The following is a 23591-nucleotide window of genomic DNA, read 5'->3' on the forward strand; positions in this document are numbered from 1 at the left end:
TTCCCCACTCCTACACACGCCAGCTGGGTGACCTTGGGCTAGTCACAGCTCTCTCAGTCCCACCTCCCTCACAGGGTGTCTGTTGTGGGGAGGGGAAGGGAAGGAGATTGTCAGCCAGTTTGATTCTGCCTTAAGTGATAAAGTCGGCCTATAAAAACCAGTAGTAGAAAAGAGCAAGAGTCCAGTAGCACCTTAAAGACTAACAAAAATATTTTCTAGCAGGGTATGAGCTTTCGTGAGCCACAGGTCACTTCTTCAGATATCTTCAGGTATCTGAAGAAGTGAGCTGTGGCTCACGGAAGCTCCTACCCTGCCAGAAAATATTTTTGTTAGACTTTAAGGTGCTACTGGGCTCTTGCTCTTTTCTACTAACACGGCTACCCACTGTGAATTATAAAAACCAGCTCTTCTTCTTCTTCTTTCACTGCCAGGGGGGTCTCCCTTGCAGGCCGGTAAAGGCCTCTGCCTGCATTCCGGCAGACGCTGGGCAGGCAGCTGGCCGCCCCAGTGCCCCCAGGGCCGTCTGCCATTCTGCCTCTGCCACCTCGAGGCCAGCAAGCCCAGCAAGCCCAGGCTGCCGCGGCCTATTGAGAACACGGGAGGCCCCGTGATTCTGCGTGGCCATTCAGTCGCTCGATGGAAAGCCCTCTGCACATGCACTGTTTCCAGGCTAGGCACGGGGGCTGGGTCGGGCACCTGCCTGGCGATCTGGTCACCCCAGCTATCGCTCGGGGTCAGCTGCTCCACCGCACGTGGCCGAGGTGGGAGGAAGGGGCTTCCTCCCGGCCGGCGACCCCGGGCTGGCCGCGCAGGATCCCCGGAGCGGGGCTGGCCCCTCGCCGCCCCGGCTCAGCGCAGGTGGCGGACCGCGCGGCAGGGCGGGGCTTTGCGGGGAGCGGGCGGGCGAGCGAGCCGGCCGGCCGGGCTGCCCCAGCCTGCGCTCTCCTCCCCGGCCTGGGCGGGCCTCCCCCTCCCGGCGCAGGCCAGCGGGACCCCGGCCTCTCCTGCGCCCCGGCGCCGCCCCGTCCCTTCCCTCCCCTCCCCTCCCTCCGCGCCCCGCCTTTGTCTGCAGCATCCCCGCCGCCGGCTTTGTCTGCCCGCCCGCCCGCCCGCCCGCCCAGTCGCCGCCGCCCGGGCGCCATGCGGCCGGGGCCATGAGCCGGAGGCGGCGGGGGGCCGAGCGGCCGAAGCGCACCCGCATGGACCTGGCGGCGGCCGGCCAAGGCGATGGGGCAGGTGCTCGGCTTCGCCCACTGCAGTAGGTCTCCGCCGGCGGGAGGGAGGGAGGGAGGGCGAGGAGGGGGAGACAGGCGGGCCGGGCTCCGCAGACCCCCCCTCCGTCCCGCCCGCCCGGGGATTGCGCCCCGCACCGTGCGCTGGCCGGTGGGGCTGGGGCGGGCCTGCCCAGGGCTGCCCCCAGCCCCACTTCGGATGTGGGCCGGGCCTCTGCGGCCTTCGGCCCGGCGCCCTCTCCCCCCCCTAGCCCCGCTGGGCAGTGGGGTGGCGGAGGGAAATGCACTTTGTGCGCCCGCAGAGGCATTTCCCTCCATACCAGCCCTGCGCGGGTCCTGGGGTAAAACCCCAGCGGCCCAGAATCAGCTTCTGGGGCTAAGCCGAGCCTACCCCGCCTGTCACTAATTTGGGGTGGGAAGGTGGGGGGTAGAGGAGCATTGGGGACGGTCGTTCGTGCGTTTTGCTGGCCGTGGAAAGGATGGGGCCGTGGGGAGGGGCCCTGATGATGGTGGTGACCGAAGGAGTTCCCGAATGAAGAAATAAATAAAAGAGGGCAGGATGGGGCTGGGACAGACCTTCCTGGCGGCGGTGCCCATCCCTGGGCAGCCTGGCATGGCCCTGAGGCCCACCGTCCTCAGGGCAGCCAGGAGATCAGTGGGCAACAGAGGTGGTTGGGACAGTACTTAGGAGAGGGGCCGTGGCTCAGTGCTGGAACATCTGCTTGGCGTGCAGAAGGTGCCAGGTTCAAACCCCCCCCCCTCGGCACCTCCAGTTAAAAGGACCAGGTTATGGGAAAGACCTCAGCCTGAGACCCTGGAGAGCCACTGCCAGCCTGAGCAGACAATGCTGACGTTTATGGACCCCAGTGGTCTGCTTCTATATAAGGCAGCTTTATATATTCATCTCCTGTTTGGAGAGGGGCTGTGGCTCAGTGGTAGATCCTCTCCGTTGCATGCAGAAGGTCCCCAGCTCAGTCCCTGGAATCTCCAGTTAAAAGATCTGGCGACTAGATTCGGGTCCAGTAGCATCTTAGAGACCAACAAGATTTCCGGGGTGCGAGCTTTTGAGAGTCAAGGCTCCCTTCGTCCGATCTGCCAGTAGGTGATGTGAAAGACCTCTGGCTGAGACCCTGGAGAGCTGCTGCCAGTCTCAGTAGTCAGTACTGACCCTGATGCTTGGGCAGGGCCACTGGCTCAGAGGCAGAGCCTCTGCTTGGCATGCAGAAGGTCCCAGGTTCAGGTCACCAGTCTAAAAAGGCTGAGGTAGGAGGTGATGTGAAAGACTCTTACCTGAGATCCTGGAGAGCACCTGCCAGTCTGAGTACTGACCTTGATGGACTGATGGTCTGATTCAGCAAAAGGCAATTTCATGTGTAACTGCAATGAAACAGCACGTGGGGGACTTATGGGGGGAATTCAGCCGGGTAAAATCCCCACTATTCTTCCACCTCATAAATGTAGAAGGAAACAGACCCATTCCTTTCCTGCATTCGCACAGTTATGTGTCCATCCCTGGAGGTTTTTTTTGGGGGGGGGGGTCTTCTGGGCATGATGTAAGGAGGTAACTGGGGGGATGGGGAGGTAGTTGTGAATTTCCTGCATTGTGCAGGGGGTTAGACTAGATGACCCTGGTGGTCCCTTCCAACTCTATGATTCTATGATCCCATGCCTCCTTCATGCTCAGGGCCATATACGGTTATGGGTGGATCAGGCCAGCAACCTTCCTGGTAGGCCGCTGGCTCCTTAGGACAAACCCAAAGAGCCTTGCAGGAGCTACTCAGCTCCGAACTGGCCAGTGGAACCAACAACAGGTGCCGGCTCACCCGCCACACCTCTGCCAGCCAGCAATGGTGGTGAGGAGCAGGCGTGCCCACCCCTGTTACTGGCGCCCAGACCAGGGCTAAGCTGCATGGCCCCTTCTGCACTGCATGGGGGAGTTCCTGGGCCAGTTTAACTTCCCAGCGTGCCATGGCAAACATCCTTTACCCTCTCCACAGCACGTGGCATCTCTAGGGCACTAGAGACAGCCTAGAGCCTACCAGCCAACAGATGCTGCCTGCCTGCAGATGCTGGTTTTTGAATTGAAAGGGTGCTGTGGAATGGCATGTGGTGTTCCTGGCATTTGGGGATCTCTCTTTTGTGGAGTTCGGGTGCATTCCCCCCCCCCCAATCTAAGCAACAGGAGTGAAGCATCTTCTCTGGGGTGTTGCTGGGTTTTTTGCCTGTTCGGCTACGTCAGTTTTTCTGCGGCATTTCCAGGTTCTTGGAAACTGAGGTGACCCATTTGGATATGGGGGTCTCCAGGGCTTAGGAGGGAGCCCCGTGGTGCAGAGTGGTAAGCTGCAGTACTGCAGTCAAAAGCTCTGCTCACGACCTGAGTTTGATCCTGACAGAAGTTGGTTTCAGGTAGCCGGCTCAAGGTTGACTCAGCCTTCCATCCTTCTGAGGTTGGTAAAATGGGCACGTAAGAACATAAGAAAGGCCCTCCTGGATCAGACAAAGTCCAGCAGTTTGTTCACACAGCGGCCAACCAGGTGCCTCTAGGAAGCCCACAAACAAGACGACTGCAGCAGGACCATCCTGCCTGTGTTCCACAGCACCTAATATAACAGGCATGCTCCTCTGATCCTAGAGAGAATAGGTATGCATCATGACTATTACCCATTTTTACTAGTAGCCATGAATACCCCTCTCCTCCATGAACATGTCCACTCCCCTCTTAAAGCCTTCCAAGTTGGCAGCCATCACCACATCCTGGGGCAGGGAGTTCCACAATTTAACTATGTGTTGTGTAAACGAATACTTCCTTTTATCTGTTTTGAATCTCTCACCCTCCAGCTTCAGCAAATGACCCCTCATTCTAGTATTATGAGAGAGGGAGAAATGCTTCTCCCTGCCCACTCTCTCCATGCCAGGCATAATTTTATAGACCTCTATCGTGTCTCCCCTTAACCGCCTGCTTTCCAAGCTAAACAGCCCTAAGTGTTTTAACCGCTCCTCATAGGGTAGTTGCTGTAGTCCCCTTATCATTTTTGGTTGGTCTTTTCTGCACCTTCTCAAGCTCTGCAATATCCCTTTTTAGTACCCAGCTTGCTGGGGGGTAAAGTGTAGATGACTGGGGAAGGCAACAGCAAACCACCCCATAGACCCAGTCTGCCTAGTAAACTTGTGGATGCGACATGATCCCAGGGGTCAGTAATGACATGGTGCTTGCACCTTTACCTTTAGGGTTTGGTAGGGCCGGTGGAGAACTGTGTGGGGTTCCCTGTTTTACGGGAATGGACTGTGAAGGATGTGTCCACACCTAATAAAGGGAGTGGGAGGGGAGGGTGTAAGCAGCTCTGTGAGTGGCCACAGGGGGCGCCCTCGTAAAACTCTGCTTACCAGGAAGTCTCCCACAGGGCAGGCTGCTCTCTCTGGCTGCAGGGCATTCTGGGATTGCTTGGTCCTCCAACCAGGCATAGCCCCTGCCTCAAGTTTTGCCAACCATGTCTGTCTGGGGAAGGGGTGGGGTGGGGTGGGTGTGTGGGGTGGGCTGGACAAGCATTTTGCCAAGGACCCCCAAACCCTCACCTGGTGAAAAGTTGTGAGCCTTTTCCTAAGGAGGGGAACTTACCCCAGAGTCCGCACTTCACCTGCCAGACCAGAGTCTTGTTCTGGGTGAGCAGTAGGGTTGCCAGGTCCCTCTTTGCCACCGGTGGGAGGTTTTTAGGGCGGAGCCTGAGGAGGGTGTGGTTTGGGGAGGGGAGGGACTACCATGCCATAGGGTCCAATTGCCAAAGCAGCCACTTTCTCCAGGTGAACTGATCTCTATCGGCTGGAGATCAGTTGTAATAGCAGGAGATCTCCAGCTAGCACCTGGAGGTTAAAACCAACAAGAATAAAGGCTCGGTGCTGTTCAGATAATTGGAGCAACCCAAAACAGCACTCAATAATAATGATGAAATTAGAGTGGATTTTATAAAAAGTGCAAAAGTGAAATAAAGTAACAAATATATACAAAATATATACAAATTGAAGTACTAGATACAAGTAGATACAACTAGATACAAGTATCAAACAGGATTTTTGTTCACAATATACAGTCCAGTATGAGAATGACCAAAGGAAGGATACCACAGATCCTAATTCAACGGGTAAGTCAAAAAGGTATGTATACTGTCCATTAAAGTCTTTGCTGAAATATAATCTTATATGTTATAGATATTTTTCGTAGATTGAGGTTTCAAATGGCTTTGCTTCTTTTGCCTTGTCTCCAGCCATTTGAAACCTCAATCTATGAAAAGTATCTCTATATTTGTTACTTTATTTCACTTTTGCACTTTTATAAAATTCACTCTAATTTCATCATTATTATTGAGTGCTGTTTTGGGTTGGCAACCCTAGTGAGCAGAAGCATGATGGGAGTAGATCCCAGGCCCAGCGTGGCCGATGCAAGCCCAGGCAGAAGGCGAAGGCAGCGTTTCCTCCTGTCCAGCGTTCCCCAGATGAAACCGATCTTGACGCATTTCCTGCCTGGAGAGATGGTTGTGGGGGTACCCACAAGTTTTGTGCCTGTATGGGAATGAGAATAAGACGCGTCCGCCTCCATTTGGAGATTCAGCCTCTCTAGGGCCTGAAGGGGAGGAATTTGGATGCATGCAGGTGCTCGCGAGTGGAACTTTTGAAAGGGAACCCCCCCTCCCCAGAATATCCCCAGGAGGAGAAATGGGGGCGATGTTTAACCAGGGCCCCATTTGGAAAATAGGACCCGATTGTGGCAAAACCGGAGAAACTGGAGCTGGTTTGCTCTGTTGTTCAGATCCCTGTCGAAGCCCCTGTGTGTTCTTTCGGGGCTGACAATTAAACAGTAGAGGGAGGGCTAGGCATGAAACCAGAAGGCTGTATGCCTGCAGGTTAGGGTTGCCAACTCTGGGTTGGGAAATACCTGAAGATTTAGGGGTGGGGCCTGGGGAGGGTGGGGTTTGGGGAGGGACCTCTGTGGTATATAATGCCATAGAGTCCACCCCCGAAAGTAGCCATCTCCTCCAGGGGAACTGATCTCTATCATCTGGAGATCTGTTGTAATTCCGGGAGATCTCCTGGCCCCACCTGGGGACTGGCAACCCTAAGCTAGGACTGTTTGCTTTTCTCATCTGGTGTTGCTACCCCCTGCTGGGAGGGTGCTGAGTGACTAGTAGTATGGGGCAAAGCACCCTCCTGCTGACCCCTGGGGCAACCCTGCCTTGGTGCCTCCCTGATTCTTGCGTTGCTGCTTTTGGAGACAGAGGAAGTGGCGGATGGTGCGTCGCAACAGCTGTACAATCCACACAAGTTGTGGAACTGGGGTTGTGGAACTGCTCCAGGTGGTTCATTGGCTGTTCCACACTGTGGGCCCACACTGCAAGCGGGTTGTGGGGTGAGGTCGCTAGCCGGATTCTGTGCTGCTGTTGGGAGTGCGCAAGAAGGGCTGGCAGGTCTCCATGTGCTCAGGCGGAGTGAGCAGTTACTCACTCTTAACCCTGGAGGCCAACAGTCAGTGACTAAGTCATTACTATGCAGCAGTTGCAGCATGGTGCTTTCGAGGTGAGGAGCTGCGTGCCAGCCGTGCCCATATTATTCTGGTTCACCCCACCATCTCCAGTCAGAGGCACCAGGACTGGAAAGGATCAACTGCCAGTCAGAGTAGAGGCTGGGCTGTGCCTCAGTGGCAGAGCATCTGCTTGGCATGCAGAAGGTCCCAGGTTCAATCCCCGGCATCTCCAGTTATAGGGAATAGGCAGGTAGGTGATGTGAAAGACCTCTGCCTGAGACCCTGGAGAGCCGCTGCCGGTCTGAGTTGACAATACTGACTTTGATGGACCGAGGGTCTGGTTCAGTAGAAGGCAGCTTCATGTGTTCCATGGGTTTGTCTCTGAGACAGATTCGTACGTTAGTGGTCAATGCACTTCACAAATACAATCTCTGTAGTTCTTACAACAGTCTTGCAAGGCAGGACAGAATTACTATTCCCCATGTTGCAGATTAGCGTAGGGGGTTTAGTTAAGGCCAGCTACTGAGCTTGCGGCAGAGGGGAGAAGAGATCCAGCAGGGACAAACCTCAGCCTCTTGGTGATGGTGTAAAGTGTGCAGCTGATTTACGGTGACCCCGTAGAGTTTTCAAGGCAAGAGACATCCAGCGGGGGCTTGCTGTTGCCTGCCTCTGCACAGGGACTCTGGATTTCTTAGTGGTCTCCCATCCAAGTACTAACCACGGCCGACCCTGCTTAGCTTCCAAGAGCTGATGAGACTGGGCCAGCCTGGGCCATACAGATCAAGGGAAGAGACGTTCAGAGGTGGTTTTGCCATTGCCTGCCTCTGCGTAGCGACCCTGGACTTCCTTGGTGGCCTCCCATCCAAATACTAACCAGGGCCGACCCTGCTTATCTTCCGAGACTTGATGAGATCAAGCTAGCCTGGGCCATCCAGGTCAGGGCAATCCTGGACTTTCTTGGAGGTTTCCCATCCAACTAGCCAGGGCCGACCCTGCTTAGCTTCCGAGATCTGACGGGATGGCGATCGCCTGGGCCATCCAGGTCAAGGTAGCCTTTCTGTTAGGGATTTTCAAGTGCCAGAGTGAGGGGTGTGGCTGTGCATTCTCTAAGAGGATTTTTTTCCTTTGCAGAAGAGTCTCCTTCGACTGCCTCCACTACACCTGATTCTACAGAGGGTGAGTACCACAAGCAGGCATGAGCAACCCAGGCCCCCCAGGCAGGACCCACCCATCACACCCTCTTCCTGTGCCACAGGGGCTCAGGCTTAAACCTGGCAGCGGTGGCGCAGACCTCGGAGGGGATGCCAGCCGCTTCTGCCACTGGAGGGGAGGTGCAAAGGGCCCCTCCTCATTACGTTGCCCCAAGCAGTCACTGGGGTGTCTTGGCCGGAGAACCAGCCCTGTTAGCAGCTGTTGGCGTTTGTGGCTTTAGGGGTTCCCTCTTGTGTCCCCCCCATCCCTAGGACAGGGTCTTGGTTCAAGAAAGCCAAGCCAGAGTAGGGAAACAGGGCCCTGAAGACTGGCCAGGTTTCCCTCCGTTTGCAGGCCCCTCAACAGGCCTTGAGCAAACCCACCCCAACGTCTTTGCCAAGGGTCTGCTAAAACCTTGGACTCATCAGCAGCCCATGTGCTGGACTTGCTCTTGGAGTGTGCCTGGATTCCTGCAGGCACCTTTGGAGTTCTCACACAGCGTGGTGGGGCACCTCCACAAAAGGCTGCCATACAAGGCGGAGCCAGCCACAAAATGGCTGCTGCTTACTGTCATTCACACAATGAAGATCCTTGAGCTTTGGTGGCAGCGGCTGCCGAACCAGCATTTTTAAAAATCCGCACAGCCAATTAAATGTCCCATGGCCAATCAGAAGCCTTGTTGGGCAAAAGCTGCTCCCAATTCCTAAAATCATTTGATGGGCACCAGGAAAGGTCTCGGTGGGCACCATGTTGGGGATCCCTGGCACAGGCACAGGGGCTAGGGGGGAGGGAGTCGTTCCCTCCTCAGTCTTGACTGCTGCTCTTTCTTGCTCCCGGCTCCGCACCAGGTGGCAATGATGAATCCGACTTTCCCGAGTTGCAGACAGCGCGGGAGTTCTCGGAGGATGAGGAAGAGGCCTCCGTGGAATGGGGAACGCCGCGGGAGCTGACTTTTTCCTACATCACGATTGCGGGGGGCCCCAGCAGCAGCCCCACGGCGGGGGAGAACGCCTCTCGGGGCAGGCGTGATTCCCAGACCCGCCGGGCACAGGCTGCCCTGCCCCGCACAGAAACCTGCGAGACTTTTGTACCGGCTCTGGGGGACAGTTTGGAGAACATTCCCAGCCTCTGCCCGTCCCCTGAAGGAGAGGGGGCATCCCCTCCAGGGCACTGCCAGGGACTGGACCCTTTCTCAGGCTGGTACATCGATACGAGCTATGGCAACGAAGCAGCGACAGGAGGAGGTGGGGTGGATTTATCCCCACAGCACAGCTTCACGACAGAGGCGGTGGAGCAGGAACCAGGCAGCCCGTCGTCTTCAGGTACAGAGGAAGCAGAGGGCATTTCTGTTGGCACTTTAAAAAACCTGATCCGTTTCCAATTTATTGACATTATGTATTCACATTTATTTACTTTATTTCTATTCTGCCTTTCTCCCCACTGGGGGCCCAAAGAGGCTTACACTGTTCTCCTCTCTTCCAGTTTATCCTCACGACAACCCGGTGAGGCATGTTAGGCTGAGTGTGTGTAACTGGGCCAAGGTCACCCAGCAAGCTTCCATGACAGAGGGAGGATTCGCACCTGGGTCTCCCAGATCCTAGTCCGAAACTTTAACCACTACAACAAGCTGGCTCTCATTATTTATAGTCTGCCTTTCTCCTACTGGGACTCAAGGCGGATTACCCAAAATGAAACAACAGGATGGGACATTCAGTAAACAGTGCTGTAGGATGAGGGTTGTAGAACCAGCCAGAAATCTAAAAAGCAGAACTGAAGCAAAGCATAAGTATTTAACATGAACACATTAAATTTATACAGAATTACAGAGTGGGGACCCTACGTACAATAAGCTGTACACAGTAGTACAGACCACAGCCCCATATCATTTATCCAAGTAACTTGGCGAAACATTTTGTACAGTGCACATGAACACACAAAGCTGCCTTATACTGAATGAGACCCTTGGTTCTTCAAAGTCAGTATTGTCTACTCAGACCGGCAGCGGCTCTCCAGGGTCTCAGGCATTCACATCACCTACTTGCCTGGTCCCTTTACCTGGAGATTCTGGGGATTGAACCTGGGACCTTCTGCATGCCAAGCAGATGCCCTACCGCTGAGCCATGGCCACTCCAGTGCAAATAGGGCAGTTCGTAACCAGTGAGATCCTGCTGGGATTCTAGCAGGAAGTAAGAGAGATGAGGGTTTGACATCCATAGCTGCACACCTGTGAGCATTTGCCTGTCCTGAATGCCTCTTATGCAAGAGGCTCAGCAGATGCATGGCGCTGTCATTGTTCGAAGCGCTTCACACACCTTGTCTTCCTGTAATCCTTACAACAACCCTGCAAGGTCAGCCGGTATCCTTATCCCCATATTGCAGATGGGGGCTGCGAGAGAGGGGCTTGCCCAAGGTTAGAGTGTCTGCTGGAGGGGCCATGGTAGAGCACTTGCTTGGCATGCAGAAGGTCCCTGGTTCAATCCCCGGCATCTCCACTTAAAAGTATCAGGTGGTAGGTGATGTGAAAACCTCTTCCTGAAACTCTAGAGAGCCACTGCCAGTCTGAGTAGACGATACTGACCTTGAGGGACCGAAGGTCTGATTCAGTCTAAGGCCACTTGATGATGTGACTAGGAACTGGGAGACCCAGGTTCAAATCCCCACATCTGCCATGGCAGAGTGGGCCAGTCACACACTCTCAGCCTAACCTATCTCGCAGGGTTGTTGTGAGTAAAAAATGGAGGAGAGGAGAATGGTGTAAGGTGTTTTGGGGTCCCCACTGAGGAGAAAGGCAGAGTATAAATGAAATTAAATAAATAGTACAAATATTAGCTTTAAAAGAAATGCAGAGATTTCTGACTTGCTGTTTTGCAGTCTTTCTTCAAGGTGGTTGTACCAGGCCTGATCCACATGGGCAACACACTGGAGTGGTGAGAGGGGTGGGGAGACAGACAGCACCATTTAAGACTGGTGTTTTGTTTTTGTTTTTGTTTTTTGCATTTTTCAGAGATCCCCAATGTTAAACAGTTCTCCATTAGTGGGAAAATTAACTTGACGTGTGAAGCTACCACCTTCCAGCCCAATGTGCTAATTTTATATTTGCAGGGAGTTTTTAGGTGGGAGAACATTAAGTAGGTAACACACACCTCCCCCCCAGTCTGGTGTGGTACCACCCATTCAACCGTCTCAGAATTCTGCCCCCCCTCATCCTGCTTAGGGTTGCCAGGTCCCTCTTCGCCACCAGTGGGAGGTTTTGGGGGCGGAGCCTGAGGAGGGCGGGGTTTGGGGAGGGGAGGGATACCGTAGAGTCCAATTGCCAAAGCGGCCATTTTCTCCAAGGGAACTGATCTCTGTCGGCTGGAGATCAGTTGTAATAGCGGGAGATCTTCTGCTATTACCTGGAGGTTTAGAAAAACAGTACAGGAAACTGTATATATACAAAGTGCAAATATTTATAAGCTACTGAGGTGAAACACGGACCATATACGTGACATATACACAACACAATTATATACAATATGTACAGTTCACACAAAAAGTGTAGAGAAATTTCCAAAGGTCTCAACTGAGTACCAAATGAATGCTAATATTGTAATCCTTGTGTAAAGTTCATATAGAGCCACAATCATCGATGGATACGGCCGTTTCAGATCCACAGCAGTGGAAATCTTTCTTCAGTCCTTCTAAAAATTAATATATTACCATCAGTATATAAATATATAAAGATTATGACTATTAAAAAATGAGTCAATACAATATACTTACAATACAAAAGTGCTGTTACATATTCATCATTCCTTCCCACACAGGGTAAGTATAAGCAATTACAATCAGACGTCAGTAAAGTACATCACATAGTGCAGCTAGTAAACTAGAGCAGAAGGAGGCAGAAGGAGGCTTTCTTCATTCACCTTTTGAACACGATGTCTCCAAATGGATTAAATCTGGATAATGATTTTTCTTGCTTTCTATAGGGTCTAGCCGATGTTAAAATGCTGCTAAAATATACACTGTCACTTTAAGAATTCTAACCAACTACCCACCACAAAGTGCATTATTGGGGTTGCCAGTTTGTGACCTGAAGTATTACTCTTTACCCTTAAATGGTGGACTATATGGCATTATACTAGGATTGCCAGTTCTAAGGTTGCCAAGCTCCAGGTGGGGCCTGGAGATTTCTTACTTTCTATAGGGTAAAGCTGATGTTAAAATGCTGCTAAAATATACATTGTCACTTTAAGAATTCTAACCCACTTCGGGGATGCATCATCAGCAACACCTGGGTTTTCCTATGTATGTGATTAAGACTCTGTTCTAGTTTACTAGCTGCACTATGTGATGTACTTTACTGACGTCTGATTGTAATTGCTTATACTTACCCTGTGTGGGAAGGAATGATGAATATGTAACAGCACTTTTGTATTGTAAGTATATTGTATTGACTCATTTTTTAATAGTCATAATCTTTATATATTTATATACTGATGGTAATATATTAATTTTTAGAAGGACTGAAGAAAGATTTCCACTGCTGTGGATCTGAAACGGCCGTATCCATCGATGATTGTGGTTCTATATGAACTTTACACAAGGATTACAATATTAGCATTCATTTGGTACTCAGTTGAGACCTTTGGAACTTCCTCTATATATTTTTGGTACTCAGTTGAGACCTTTGGAAATTTCTCTACACTTTTTGTGTGAACTGTACATATTGTATATAATTGTGTTGTGTATATGTCACGTATATGGTCCGTGTTTCACCTCAGTAGCTTATAAATATTTGCACTTTGTATATATACAGTTTCCTGTACTGTTTTTCTAAACCTTTTGGTACGAGTACAGAGGTGCCGTTTTTCTCCCCATTACCTGGAGGTTGGCAACCCTAATCCTGCTGCATGTGAGTGTGGAACGAAGGTGGTGTTGGTGATTGGGGGGGGGGGTCAAAACTATTTTAGAAAATTAAACCCAGGACAAAAAATAAAAGTTGTGACCTTGCCCTGGAGGACTAGAAATTTCGTTCCAGATACCTCCCCAGAGGAGCCTCCACCACCAGACGCCTTAACGCCCCCGCCTGCTGAAGACACCTCCTTGGGAGCTTCCACCGTGCAGCGCCAAACAGGGACCTCATTGGAGTTCTGCCAACATCTACTGCTGGATGAAGAGATGGAGGGGGAAGAGGAGGGGGAAGAGGAGGAGGTGGAGGCAGGCCAGGACACAGTCGCGGAAGAGCACCTGGCTGAACCAGACCAATCAGAGAAGTCTCTGGAAATCGGTGAGCACATGCTGGAAGTCCTCTGTGTACGTCCCCGGATTCATGGAAAGGAGGGGTGGGGGGAAGGATCCAAAATGGTTCCCAGGGATACCTTTTACAGGATCAAGTAGGGTCCATGGCGTTGCCAAATGCCTGGAGGAAAAAAACGCCCTACCCCTTTAATAGAGGCTTAATGGGATGTTCATGGAGCCCCTGTTCTGTCTGTCTGTGTGGAATTCCCAGCCAGGGGATGGGGCTACGGCCACAGGCATAGAAGGCTTTTAGAAGGGATTAGACAGATTCATGGAGGGAGAGGCCCATCAGTGAGTGAGTAAAGGGAGTAAAGGGAACTTTACTAGCCATAGTGAGTAAAGGGAACCTCCACGTTCAGAGGCAGTGAACCTCTGAATCCCAGTGCCGGGTGGCAACATCAGGGGAAGGCCTCAGCCTCTCTGCCCTGTTGTTGGACTTCCAGAGTAACTGGTTGGCTCCTGTGTGAGACAGGATGCTGGACTGGATGGACCCTCACTGGTTTGGTCCAGCAGGGCTGTTCTGATACTCTTATCAGGGGAAGGCCTCGGCCTCTATTCCCTGCTGTTGGACCTCCAGAGGAACCGGCTGGCCACTGCGCGAGGCAGGATGCTGGACCAGATGGACCCTCACTGGTCTGATCCAGCAGGGCTCTTCTGATGTTCTTATGAAGGCTTTGCTCTCTCTGCCCGGTTTGTTGACCCTCCAGAGGAATTGGTTGCCCACTGTGTGAGATGGGATGCTGGGCCAGATGGACCCTCACTGGTCTGATCCAGTAGGGCTGTTCTGGTATCTTTACGGGTCAGAAGGGGCCCCTCCACCCTCTGGCATAAGCAAAAAAAAGAATGGATAGGATCCAACCCACTGGCAACAGGTCATTTCCCTCCCCCCTCTTTGCGTCCTGAGGACTAGAGCCTTGCCTCTTTGTCTTAGAAAGAAAGAAGCGAAGCTTTTCCAATTTCTGCGGAGAGGCCACGCTCACAAGTGTGCCTTTTCTTTCTTTTGGTGCATGGCTCCCTGCCTCCCTGGTTTCTGGTGTAATGCCACCCCTTTCCCAGGTGCAGAACGCCCGCGTTTTCCTTTTCTCTCGGCTGCTTTATTCTGGCCTAGCAGGGCCTGTTTCACCCAGGAATCGTCCCACTCACGGCCCCTGGCAAGGTGCCCGGAGCAGAATCGCAGCCCGGCCAAGTCAGCAGGTAAAAATAGCCATGGTGCTGAGAACAGCACAAACTGGAGCCCAGAGAGACGCTTGCTCCTCCCTCCCACACACACACCAGGCCTGCCCTAGGCCAGAAGCACCTAAGCAGGAACTCTTCTGTCAGGTAGAGGCTGTCATAGAGAGGATGGTGAGGAGTTGTTTTCTGATGCAATTAAACCAAAAGAGTTTTCGGCTAAACATTAGGAAGAACTTCCTGACAGTTAGAGCTGTTCCTCAGTGGAACAGGCTTCCTGGGGAGGTGATGGGCTCTCCTTCTTTGGAGGTTTTTAAGCAGAGACTAGATGGCTGGCAGCGATGCTGATTCTGTGAAATTAGGCAGATCATGAGAGAGAAAGCAGGAAGGGTTGCGTCAGTGTTTGGCTCTCATGGCCCTTTCTTACATGCCCAGGGAAATGCTAATTGCCACTTTGGAGTCCATAAGGAATTTTCCTCCAGGCCAGATTGGCCCAGGGATCCTGGAGGATTTTTGCCTTCCTCTGGGCATAGAGCAGGGGTCATTGGGAGACGGTTGTGGGAGAGGTAGGTGTGGGTTTCCCGCATTGTGCAGGGGGTTGGACTAGATGAACCTTGAGGTTCCTTCCAGCTCTATGTTTCTATGTTTCTTCCCCTCATAAAACCCCACCTGGAGCAGAACTCAGTGTTGAGGTAGTTCCGTTATTATTTTAAAAGACTATGTACTTGTCTCAAAGGCCTCTCAAGGGCTTCTGTTTCTGAAGGGGAAAACGTCGGGTTGCCAGTTCCAGTTTGGGAAGTACCTGGAGATTTTGGAGTTGGAGCCTAAGGAGGGTGAGGTTTGGGGATGGAAGGGACTTTAATGGGGTATAATGCCATAGAATCCACCTTCCAAAGCAGCCACTTTCTCCAGGGGAACTGATCTCTGTTGCCTGGAGATCAGTTGTAATCCCAGGAGATCTCCAGCCACCACCTGGAGGTTGGCAACCCTACAGAAATGGCAGGGAAGGGAGAGGGGCTTTCTGACCCCAAAGTGCCACCCCCAGACTCCCTCGGGCTGAGAAATGGGCTGCTGCCATATTCCCGTAGCAGAACATGCATCCAAAGATGATGTGGGCTGTCCTGCAGTGAAAGGAAAGCCAACTGAGCCTGAGACACCACCCTCCCCGCCGCCCCCACACACCTTTGCGATGCCGCTGGGACTCTGGAGACCACTCCCAGGTCACTTTCACTAATCCACTGCCCCAGAATTGGTTTGATCCGGGACTCACCCGCCGTTGCATTCAAGAAGATGTTGCTAAGATCTTGGGGAGTGCAACTTACTCTTTAAATGAATGCTCTGGTTCAGATCCTCTGGATCATACTTGTGTGCTTGCCAAGAGGATGGCAGACATTTTAAAATGATTAGAAGCAAGGAAGCAAACGCCCCGATTCCACTGTCAAAGAACTCTTACTGTAAAACATTTTTTCCTAATATCCAGCCAGTACCTTTCCACCCCCAATTTAAACCCATTCTTGCAAGTCCTATCCTTTGCTGCCAACAGGAACAGCTCCCTGCCTTCCTCTAAGTGGCAGCCCTTTAAACACTTAAAAAGAGCAATCATGTCCCCCCCCACTCAACCTCCTCTTCTCCAGACTAAACATCCCCAACTCTCTCAGCCTTTCCTGGTAAGGCTTGGTCTCCAGGCCCCTGATCATCCTCATCGCTCTCCTCTGCACCTGCTCCATTCTGTCCACATTCTTTTTGAATTGAGGCCTCCAGAACTCCACACAGAACTGCGGGCTGACCAATGCAGTTTACAGCAGAACTATGACATCTTGTGATTTTGATGTTCTGCCTCTGTTGATGTACCCAAAGATCGCAGTAGCCCTTTTTGTCGCTGCATCACACTGGCCGCTCATATTTAACTTACGGTCCACCCATACCCCAAGATCTTGTTCACACATACTGCTGCCCAGAAGTGTATCCCCATCCAGTATGCATACCCCTGACTTTCGTTACCCAGATGTCGAATTCTGCACTTGTCCTTGTTGAACTGCATCTTGTTCACATTCGCCCACTTTTCCAGTGTGTTCAGATCTTGTTGAATTCTAACTCTATCTTCTGGGTTGATCCCAACTTGGCGCCTCCCCATTTGGTGTCATCTGCAAATTTAATGAAAAGTCCCTCCATCCCCTCATCCAGATCATTTATAAAAATATTGAAAAGTACCGGGCCCAGAACTAAGCTCTGTGGCACCCCCACTGGACACCTCCCTCCATTCAGATGAAATGCCACTGACCGCTACTCCTTGAGTGCTACTCCAACCAGTTCCCTGTCCACCTAACTACCCTAGAGTCCAGCCTGCAGTTCTCTAGTTTACCCATCAGAACACCATGGGGAACCCTGTCAAAAGCTTTGCTGAAATTCAGGTAAACAACATCGACAGTGTTCTCTCGATTCAGTAAGCTCATCACCCAATCAAAGAAGGAAATGGGGTTGGTCTGGCAGGACCTGTTGGGAACTTGTAAAGGAAATGCAGCCTCTCCTTATTGTGGCTCCCGGTGCCCAAAGAAATGCCTACCTGCGGTAAATTTCTAAAATGGAGAAGTGTTGGGATGAGCCTTGCCGACAACCTCTGGCTACAACCTGAGAGCCCCACTTCCCGATCCCAGGGGTCTGTGCAGAAGCGATAATTATTCAGCCACAGTAATAAAGAGAACGCACTCCGCACACTCTCAAGAAACATTTTCTTTATTATTTTTGGAGTAGACTGTAAGTATCAGGCTGGTTACAAAACAGCTGATCCCAAGATCAGTCAAAGAGCATCTTTCATCTGACCTGTGCAGGTTGTCCTAAAAGCCGCTGCAGAGCTTGTGAATTTCACAGGATTCTGGACTGGATGAAGACTTCTGTGAAAATCAAAAAGTTGTGTCTTCCTTAACCAACCTGTTGTTGATTGTTCAGAAAGTCATCGCTAAATGTTGCTTCAGGGTGGATTCTATGGCATTATACCCCACTGAGGTCCCCCTCTTTCCCAAATAGAGTTGCCAGCCTCCAGGTGGTGGCTAGACATCTCCCACTCTTACAGCTTATCTCCAGGTGACAGATATCAGGGGCCGTGGCTCAGTAGCAGAGCATCTGCTTGGCATGCAGAAGGTCCCAGGTTCAATCCCCAGCATCTCCAGTTAAAGGGACTAGGCAAGTAGGTGATGCGAAAGGCATCTGCCTGAGACCCCGGAGAGCCGCTGCCGGTCTGAGTAGACAATACTGCATTTGATAGACCAAAGGTCTGATTCAGTATAAGGCAGCTTCATGTGTTCACATCTGGAGAAAATAGCTGCTTTGGAAGGTGGACTCTGTGGCATTATACTCCACTGAAGTACCTCCACTTCCCAAACTCCTCCTTCCCCAGGCTCCACCCCCCCCAAATCTCCAGGAATTTTCCAACCCAGAGCTGGCAGCCCTACGAGGCTCCCCCCTCCCCAGCTGAACACTTCACCCTTTCTGGGGCTTTTGGCTTCTTCCATCCCAAACTAGGAGGATCTCCCCCCCCACACACTTTCTGTGAGCAACTGTCGGTGTGGCCCCCTCCCTTTGAGGGCCCCCAGTTGGCAAAACCTCCCACTGCCAGAGTGAGACAAGATGGGGATTCTGTGATGGGAGACGGCAGCTGGGATTTGTCAGCTATAAATAGCTTCCCACCCCCAACGAGCTCTTCCTAGCCCCCCTCCCAAGGCTCCACACCCTTTCTTCGGCCAGACGCCTGCCTGCAGCGAGGTTCCTGCAGAACCCTTAAGGAGCCGCGTCGGAGCTGCCAAGAAAGGGGGGGTCGCCATGGCTAGCAGAGGTGGGACTCCCTTTTTCTCCTTTTGAAATCCTCCCCCCGCCCCCCATGGATGTGGCTGGGTGCAGGCAGGAGCATTGGAGCTGGAAGAAAGTCAGGGGTGTGTGTGTGTGGGGAGGAATCATTGGTTGTCCCAGGGACTGATGGCTACTGAAGGTCTTGAATTGGGCTACTTGCATGTGGGGCGCAAGCAATGGGGAAAAAGAAATGGAGGGCAGGATGTCGGGGCCTCTGTGTGTGTTGGGGGGCTGTGTTTGAGGCCAGGAAGGGGACTGGAAGTGGGAGATGTGAGGGGCGGCAGCTGATGACTGCCCCCACCCAAATCAGCCTGTTCCCCCACCCCCAAGGGCTTTTGCCTCCATGGATTTGTTGCAGTGCCCCGCTTGGCATTTGTCCCTGTCAGTTATGGGGCCGGGGGAGGAGGAGGGGATGTCAGGCTTCTAACAGCTGCACAGAGTCCGGTTCCCTGGCCTCTCCCCGTTCGGCCCCCTCCTCTGCCCCGGGAATGGCGGGGCCTGCCTGTGAGGTCTTTGCAAAGTGGTGAGGCCTGAGCATAGATGGGGGAAAGGAGAGGGAGGTCCAGTGGTTAGGGATGGGCTGAGAGATCCGGGTTCAGATCTCCCTCTAAAGCTCAGCCGCAGATTTCTGCAAGCCTTCTAACAGCTCTTGGAGACGGTGTCCCATGAACCTTTGCCGTGAACTTTGCCGTGGAACTTGGGAAGGAAATAATCAAGTATGTCTCTGAGCATGTGCAAAGTATTTGTCACCACCAAGTACCCACAAATGGCCATTCCTGGGATTAGTTTCAGAGGGTAGCTGTGTTGGTTTGTAGCACAACAGCTAGATTCGAATCCAGCAGCACCTTAGAGACCGATGAGATTTTGGGGGTAGGCTCTTTTGAGAGTCAGATACCTGAGGAATGGTGCTTTAATTCTCAAAAGCTCGTAACCCGAACATGGTGTTGGTCTCTGAGGTGAACTGGACTCGAACCCAGCTCTTCTGCTTTGAAAATTAATTTTTAAAAGGAGAGACAGACTTTGTGGAGGATAGACCAGTTTTATGAAATGATGTAGGGAGAGAAATAGGCAGACTAAGAAAACTCGATTTGCGTCCAGTAGCACCTTAGAGCCTCAACAAGATGTTTGGGGGATAAGCTTTTTGAGAGTCAAAGCTCACTTCATCAGATACCTGGACTTGAGTCTACCTCACGTTAGGTGGCAGTGGCTACCCCCTGGCACCTCTCCTCTGAGGAAGGATGCCCTGGAGACTGGCAGTTTTCTGGGCAGGGCCTTCTTGTGGGTCTACGGCGCGTCAGTTTGGAAGGCTGACCAAAGGTAACCCTGAGGCAGGGTGAACATCCAGGGCAGATCGGGGGGAGGGCTGTGACCTCTCCCTTGATCATGGGACCTGCGCCCTCCAGCCCAGGCCGTAGGAACCTGGCCAGAGGCCAGAGAGTTGACTTGGTGGTGCTGGGAGGTGAAAATGGCCAGGATTGCTTCCCTACAGGGACGGTGTTCACACAAGCCGCCAAGGGGCTGCTTGGGGCAGAAGAATTAAGGCAGCATGGATACCTCACAGCTGGGACTAGAAGAGGAGGGGGACAGCTTGCTTGGGGAGGGATCTTCTTTGCACGCCAGGCTTTTCTCCAAGGCTGCTTCCCTGCGTCAGAGGAGGATTTTCCCACCCTCAGCCTTGCCTTTTCATGTTCTCTTTCTCAGAGTGGCTTATTTTAATGGAGACAGCCGGGGCTGGGAATAGCAACGGCCCTGGCATCCCACCATTCTGCAAATGCAACGCTTCGCAGACGGAATACGTCAGGCAAAAATTGGAGTCTTGTGCATCACAGGGCTAAAACTGGCTATCGTTTATTGCAAAAGCTGGCCCCGCCTCCAGCTGCTGTGACCTCACAGAATGTCCGTGGCTGTTGAAGGGACAAAAGTCTGGATGGGTGGGAAAAAAGATCAAAGTAGCTGTTGCTGTGCGATTGAGGAAACAGATGTTTGGAGTGGGAAAATCTCAAGGGGCATTTGCTGTTTCTCAAAGAGGAGCGTAGAGCACCAGGGAGAGTCAAGTTTCATATATTGTCCAGATCTTTTTTAAATTAATATTTTTATTTCATATAAACCTAAACCTTCAAACATACAAATACAACAGAATAAACACAAACAATACATATCCAATACATTACATATACAAACAACCCAATACACATACAAAATATAAAATAAGCTTTAACTGAGCGGACATATAAAACATTTTTTGTTTCCCTCTTGCTATCTTCCCTGTAAATACTATCATAACTTTGTAACATTAAATCTGCTGCTTTTTAATCAATCTTTCTCATAGTTTAGGAACTTTAAACATTCATCAAAAAGCTAACCATTATTAAATCATTCTAACTACTTAGATCAACTTATGTATATTCAGTAGATTCTATTATATAGTTTTCTATTATAGCATTATAACTAAACATTTTCATTTCCAGTTTTATAATGTTTACAGGACATATGCATAAGATAACTTCCAGTTTTTTTAAAAAAAAACTCTTTACTGGATCTTTTGTTCACATTATTTTTTACTTTAGCCAACACTGCGTACTCTGCTAGTTTATCTTTCCAAACTTCTATATCTGGACACTCTTCTGACTTCCATTTTGTAGCAGCCGTCACTCTCACATGGTCATGTATCTGAACAGTTCTTCCATAGGCTTTACAATTACTGATGGTAAAATTCCTAACAACATGATTTTGGGGTCCATTATAAATTTAACTTTTTTTTTTTTTTGGTATTTCACTATGCACTTCACTCCAAAAAAATTTCATCTTCTTACATGACCACCATGTATGAAAAAAGGTTCCATCTGTCTCCTTACATTTCCAGCAGTGTCCACTTGCATTCTTGTTCACTTTCCAGATATTTTTTGGTGTAATATACCAGCAGAAAAACATTTTGTACCAATTCTCTCAATGCTTGGCTTGCTGTAAATTTAGTCGTTTTTGTCCATAACTGCTCCCACAGTTGCATCGTAATCTCCTCTCCAAAATTCTGCATCCATTTCACTATGCATAGTTTAACTCAGTATCATATTTGAGTAACAGTTTACATATCTTTCCCAGGAGATTATCTTTATTTTTCATAACCAAACTTTCAAATTCTGTCATTTCTCTAATTTTGCCAATAGCTAAGTAGTAGTTTCTTAATCTTGAGACCAGTTTACAGTATGCGAGCAATTTTATATTTTGGTTATCCTCATTTACCATGTTTTAATTTCTCCCTGTTTATTGATCATATCCTGGTATGTTATGTTGTCATTTTCCTGTCTACATTGTCATAGTACGCTTCAATTGGAGACATGAATGGTGACAGAGTTGGACTAAGTCTCTTTTTATTTATCGTCCATAAAATCAAAAGGCTATCTTTGATTACGTGTTGTGTTTCCTGTCTTGCTGGGACTCTAGGTATTTTTTTCATCCAAAGATGATAGTGTAATCCTTTTATATCAACTTTCTCCAGCTTTATTAAACTCGCTTCTGGGTTTTTAATCCAATCTGCAATCCACACTAAGTCGGCTGCCTGGTAATATAATTTCAAATTTGGTAGAGCCACGCCCCTACATTATCCAGATCTTTGGGAGCGAGATTCAAGCAGAAGACTGTTGCGTTTTGTGTGTATGAGGATGGGGGCCTGGGATTAAATTGGTGGTTGTGGAAGGTGTCAAGTTGCCACCAATTTATGGCGACCCTGTAGGGTTTTCAAGGCAAGAGACGTTCAGAGGTGGTTTGCCATGGTCTGCCTCTGCTTAGTGATCTTGGTATTCCTTGGTGGTCTCCCATCCAAATACTAACCAGGACCAACCCTGCTTAGCTTCTAAGATCTGATGAGATCAGGCTAGCTGGGGCCATCCAGGTCAGGGCAAGAGACGTTCAGAGGTGGGTTTGCCATTGCCTGCCTCTGCATAGTGACCCTGGACTTCCTCAGTGGTCTCCCATCCAAACACTAACCAGGGCTGACCCTGTTTTGCTTCCGAGATCTAATGAGACCAGCCTAGCCTGGGCCCTCCAGGTCAGGGCGAGATTGAGTTAGGTAATAGAAAATATGCTTTGACACAAATAAGGCAAGAACATTTACATGGTAGATTTTGGTTCAGGGATCATGGGATGGCATCGGCCTGTCAGGATCACCTTGTAGCATCTCTTGTTTGAATGCTTCCATAAGAGTGACCGTATGGACTAGAAACATGACAGGTCCTCTCCTTTTCAAAGCCCCTTTTTGAAAGCGCCGGAGGCCGCAGAGTCTGACTCCCCCCCCCCCCTTTTGCTTGTCTCTCGTTGTCTGGCTGCAGTGGCGGACTTGGTGTACTGGCGGGACACCCGCAAATCGACGTTTGTCTTCACCAGCCTGATGCTGGCGCTACTGTGCCTGTTGCACTTCAGCATCGTCAGCGTGGTCTCCTACATCTCCCTGGCGGTCCTGGCGATCACCATCTCTCTCAGGGTTTACAGCAAAGTGCTGCACGCCATCCATCGGGGAGAGGGCATCAACCCCTTCCAGTGAGTAAGCCTGAGCCGCAACGAGGCCTTTTAGGGTCCGGGGAGGGGGTACAGCTGTGCTCCGTGTTCATCTCCAAGGGGATGGTGCAGGAGATGGCGCGGTCCTTGGCATGGCAAAGTTGGTGATTCCCTTGGCCTGCCAGCCTGCCTCCTCCCTCATTCCCCTCCTCTCTCCTCCCTTCTCGGGCAGGGCTCAGCTGGACGCTGACCTGGGGCTGTCGAAAGAGCAGCTGGAACGCCTGACAGAGCGGGTCATCTTCTACGCAACCTCGGCCACTCGGTCCATACAGCGCCTTTTCCTGGTGGACGACTTGGTGGAGTCCATTAAGGTGAGAGCTCTGTTTAGGCCAGGGGTCCCCAACATGGTATCTGTGGGCACAGTGGCGCCAACCAACACCTTCTCTGGTGCTGGGTCAGGTGGGGCTTTTGCCCAGCAAGGCTTCTGATTGGCCAGTTAGCGGTGCAGATTTTTTAAAAAAAGCGTTGCTTTGGCAGCTGCTGCCACCACAGCACGAGGATCTGCGCTGTGTGGCTGAAAGTGAGCTGCAGCAGGAATTTGGTGGCAGAGTCCATCATGCTGTGTCAGAATTCCAAAGGTGCCGCAGGCTCAAAAAGGTTGGGGAGCCCTGGTTTAGGCCCTTGCAGGTGGGTGGCTGACAGGTCGTGCCTCCAATTCTGTTTCTGCCATTGCTCAGAAGATAAAAGATGGCTTGAGCTGGATCAGACCAAGAGGGCCGTCATATCCAACATCCTGGTTCCAGTCTTCTCAGAGCTCTGAGAAACTCACAGAGAGAACACGGCTGTTTTCCTCCCTCCTGCCCATTCCA

General features: G+C 51.1%; 1 protein-coding gene across 2 annotated transcripts in view; it reads left to right on the plus strand.

The window, feature by feature from the left end:
- The first annotated feature begins 1213 nt into the window (after positions 1–1213).
- RTN2 (reticulon 2) overlaps positions 1214–23591 on the plus strand; it is a 28085-nt gene continuing 5707 nt past the window's right edge. The window contains exons 1-6 of one of the 2 annotated variants that reach the window (XM_056846200.1): positions 1214–1258; positions 7876–7920; positions 8784–9257; positions 12959–13207; positions 22557–22764; positions 22955–23093. In XM_056846200.1, coding sequence (XP_056702178.1) covers positions 1228–1258; positions 7876–7920; positions 8784–9257; positions 12959–13207; positions 22557–22764; positions 22955–23093 — 1146 coding nt within the window. In that variant the 5' untranslated portion in view covers positions 1214–1227. Of the gene's footprint in view, positions 1259–7875; positions 7921–8783; positions 9258–12958; positions 13208–18150; positions 18218–22556; positions 22765–22954; positions 23094–23591 lie in introns of those variants that run through there. The other variant, XM_056846199.1, reaches the window with a different exon arrangement.

The sequence above is a fragment of the Euleptes europaea genome, chromosome 3 (assembly GCF_029931775.1).
Source record: "Euleptes europaea isolate rEulEur1 chromosome 3, rEulEur1.hap1, whole genome shotgun sequence".
Classification (NCBI taxonomy): Eukaryota; Metazoa; Chordata; class Lepidosauria; order Squamata; family Sphaerodactylidae; genus Euleptes; species Euleptes europaea.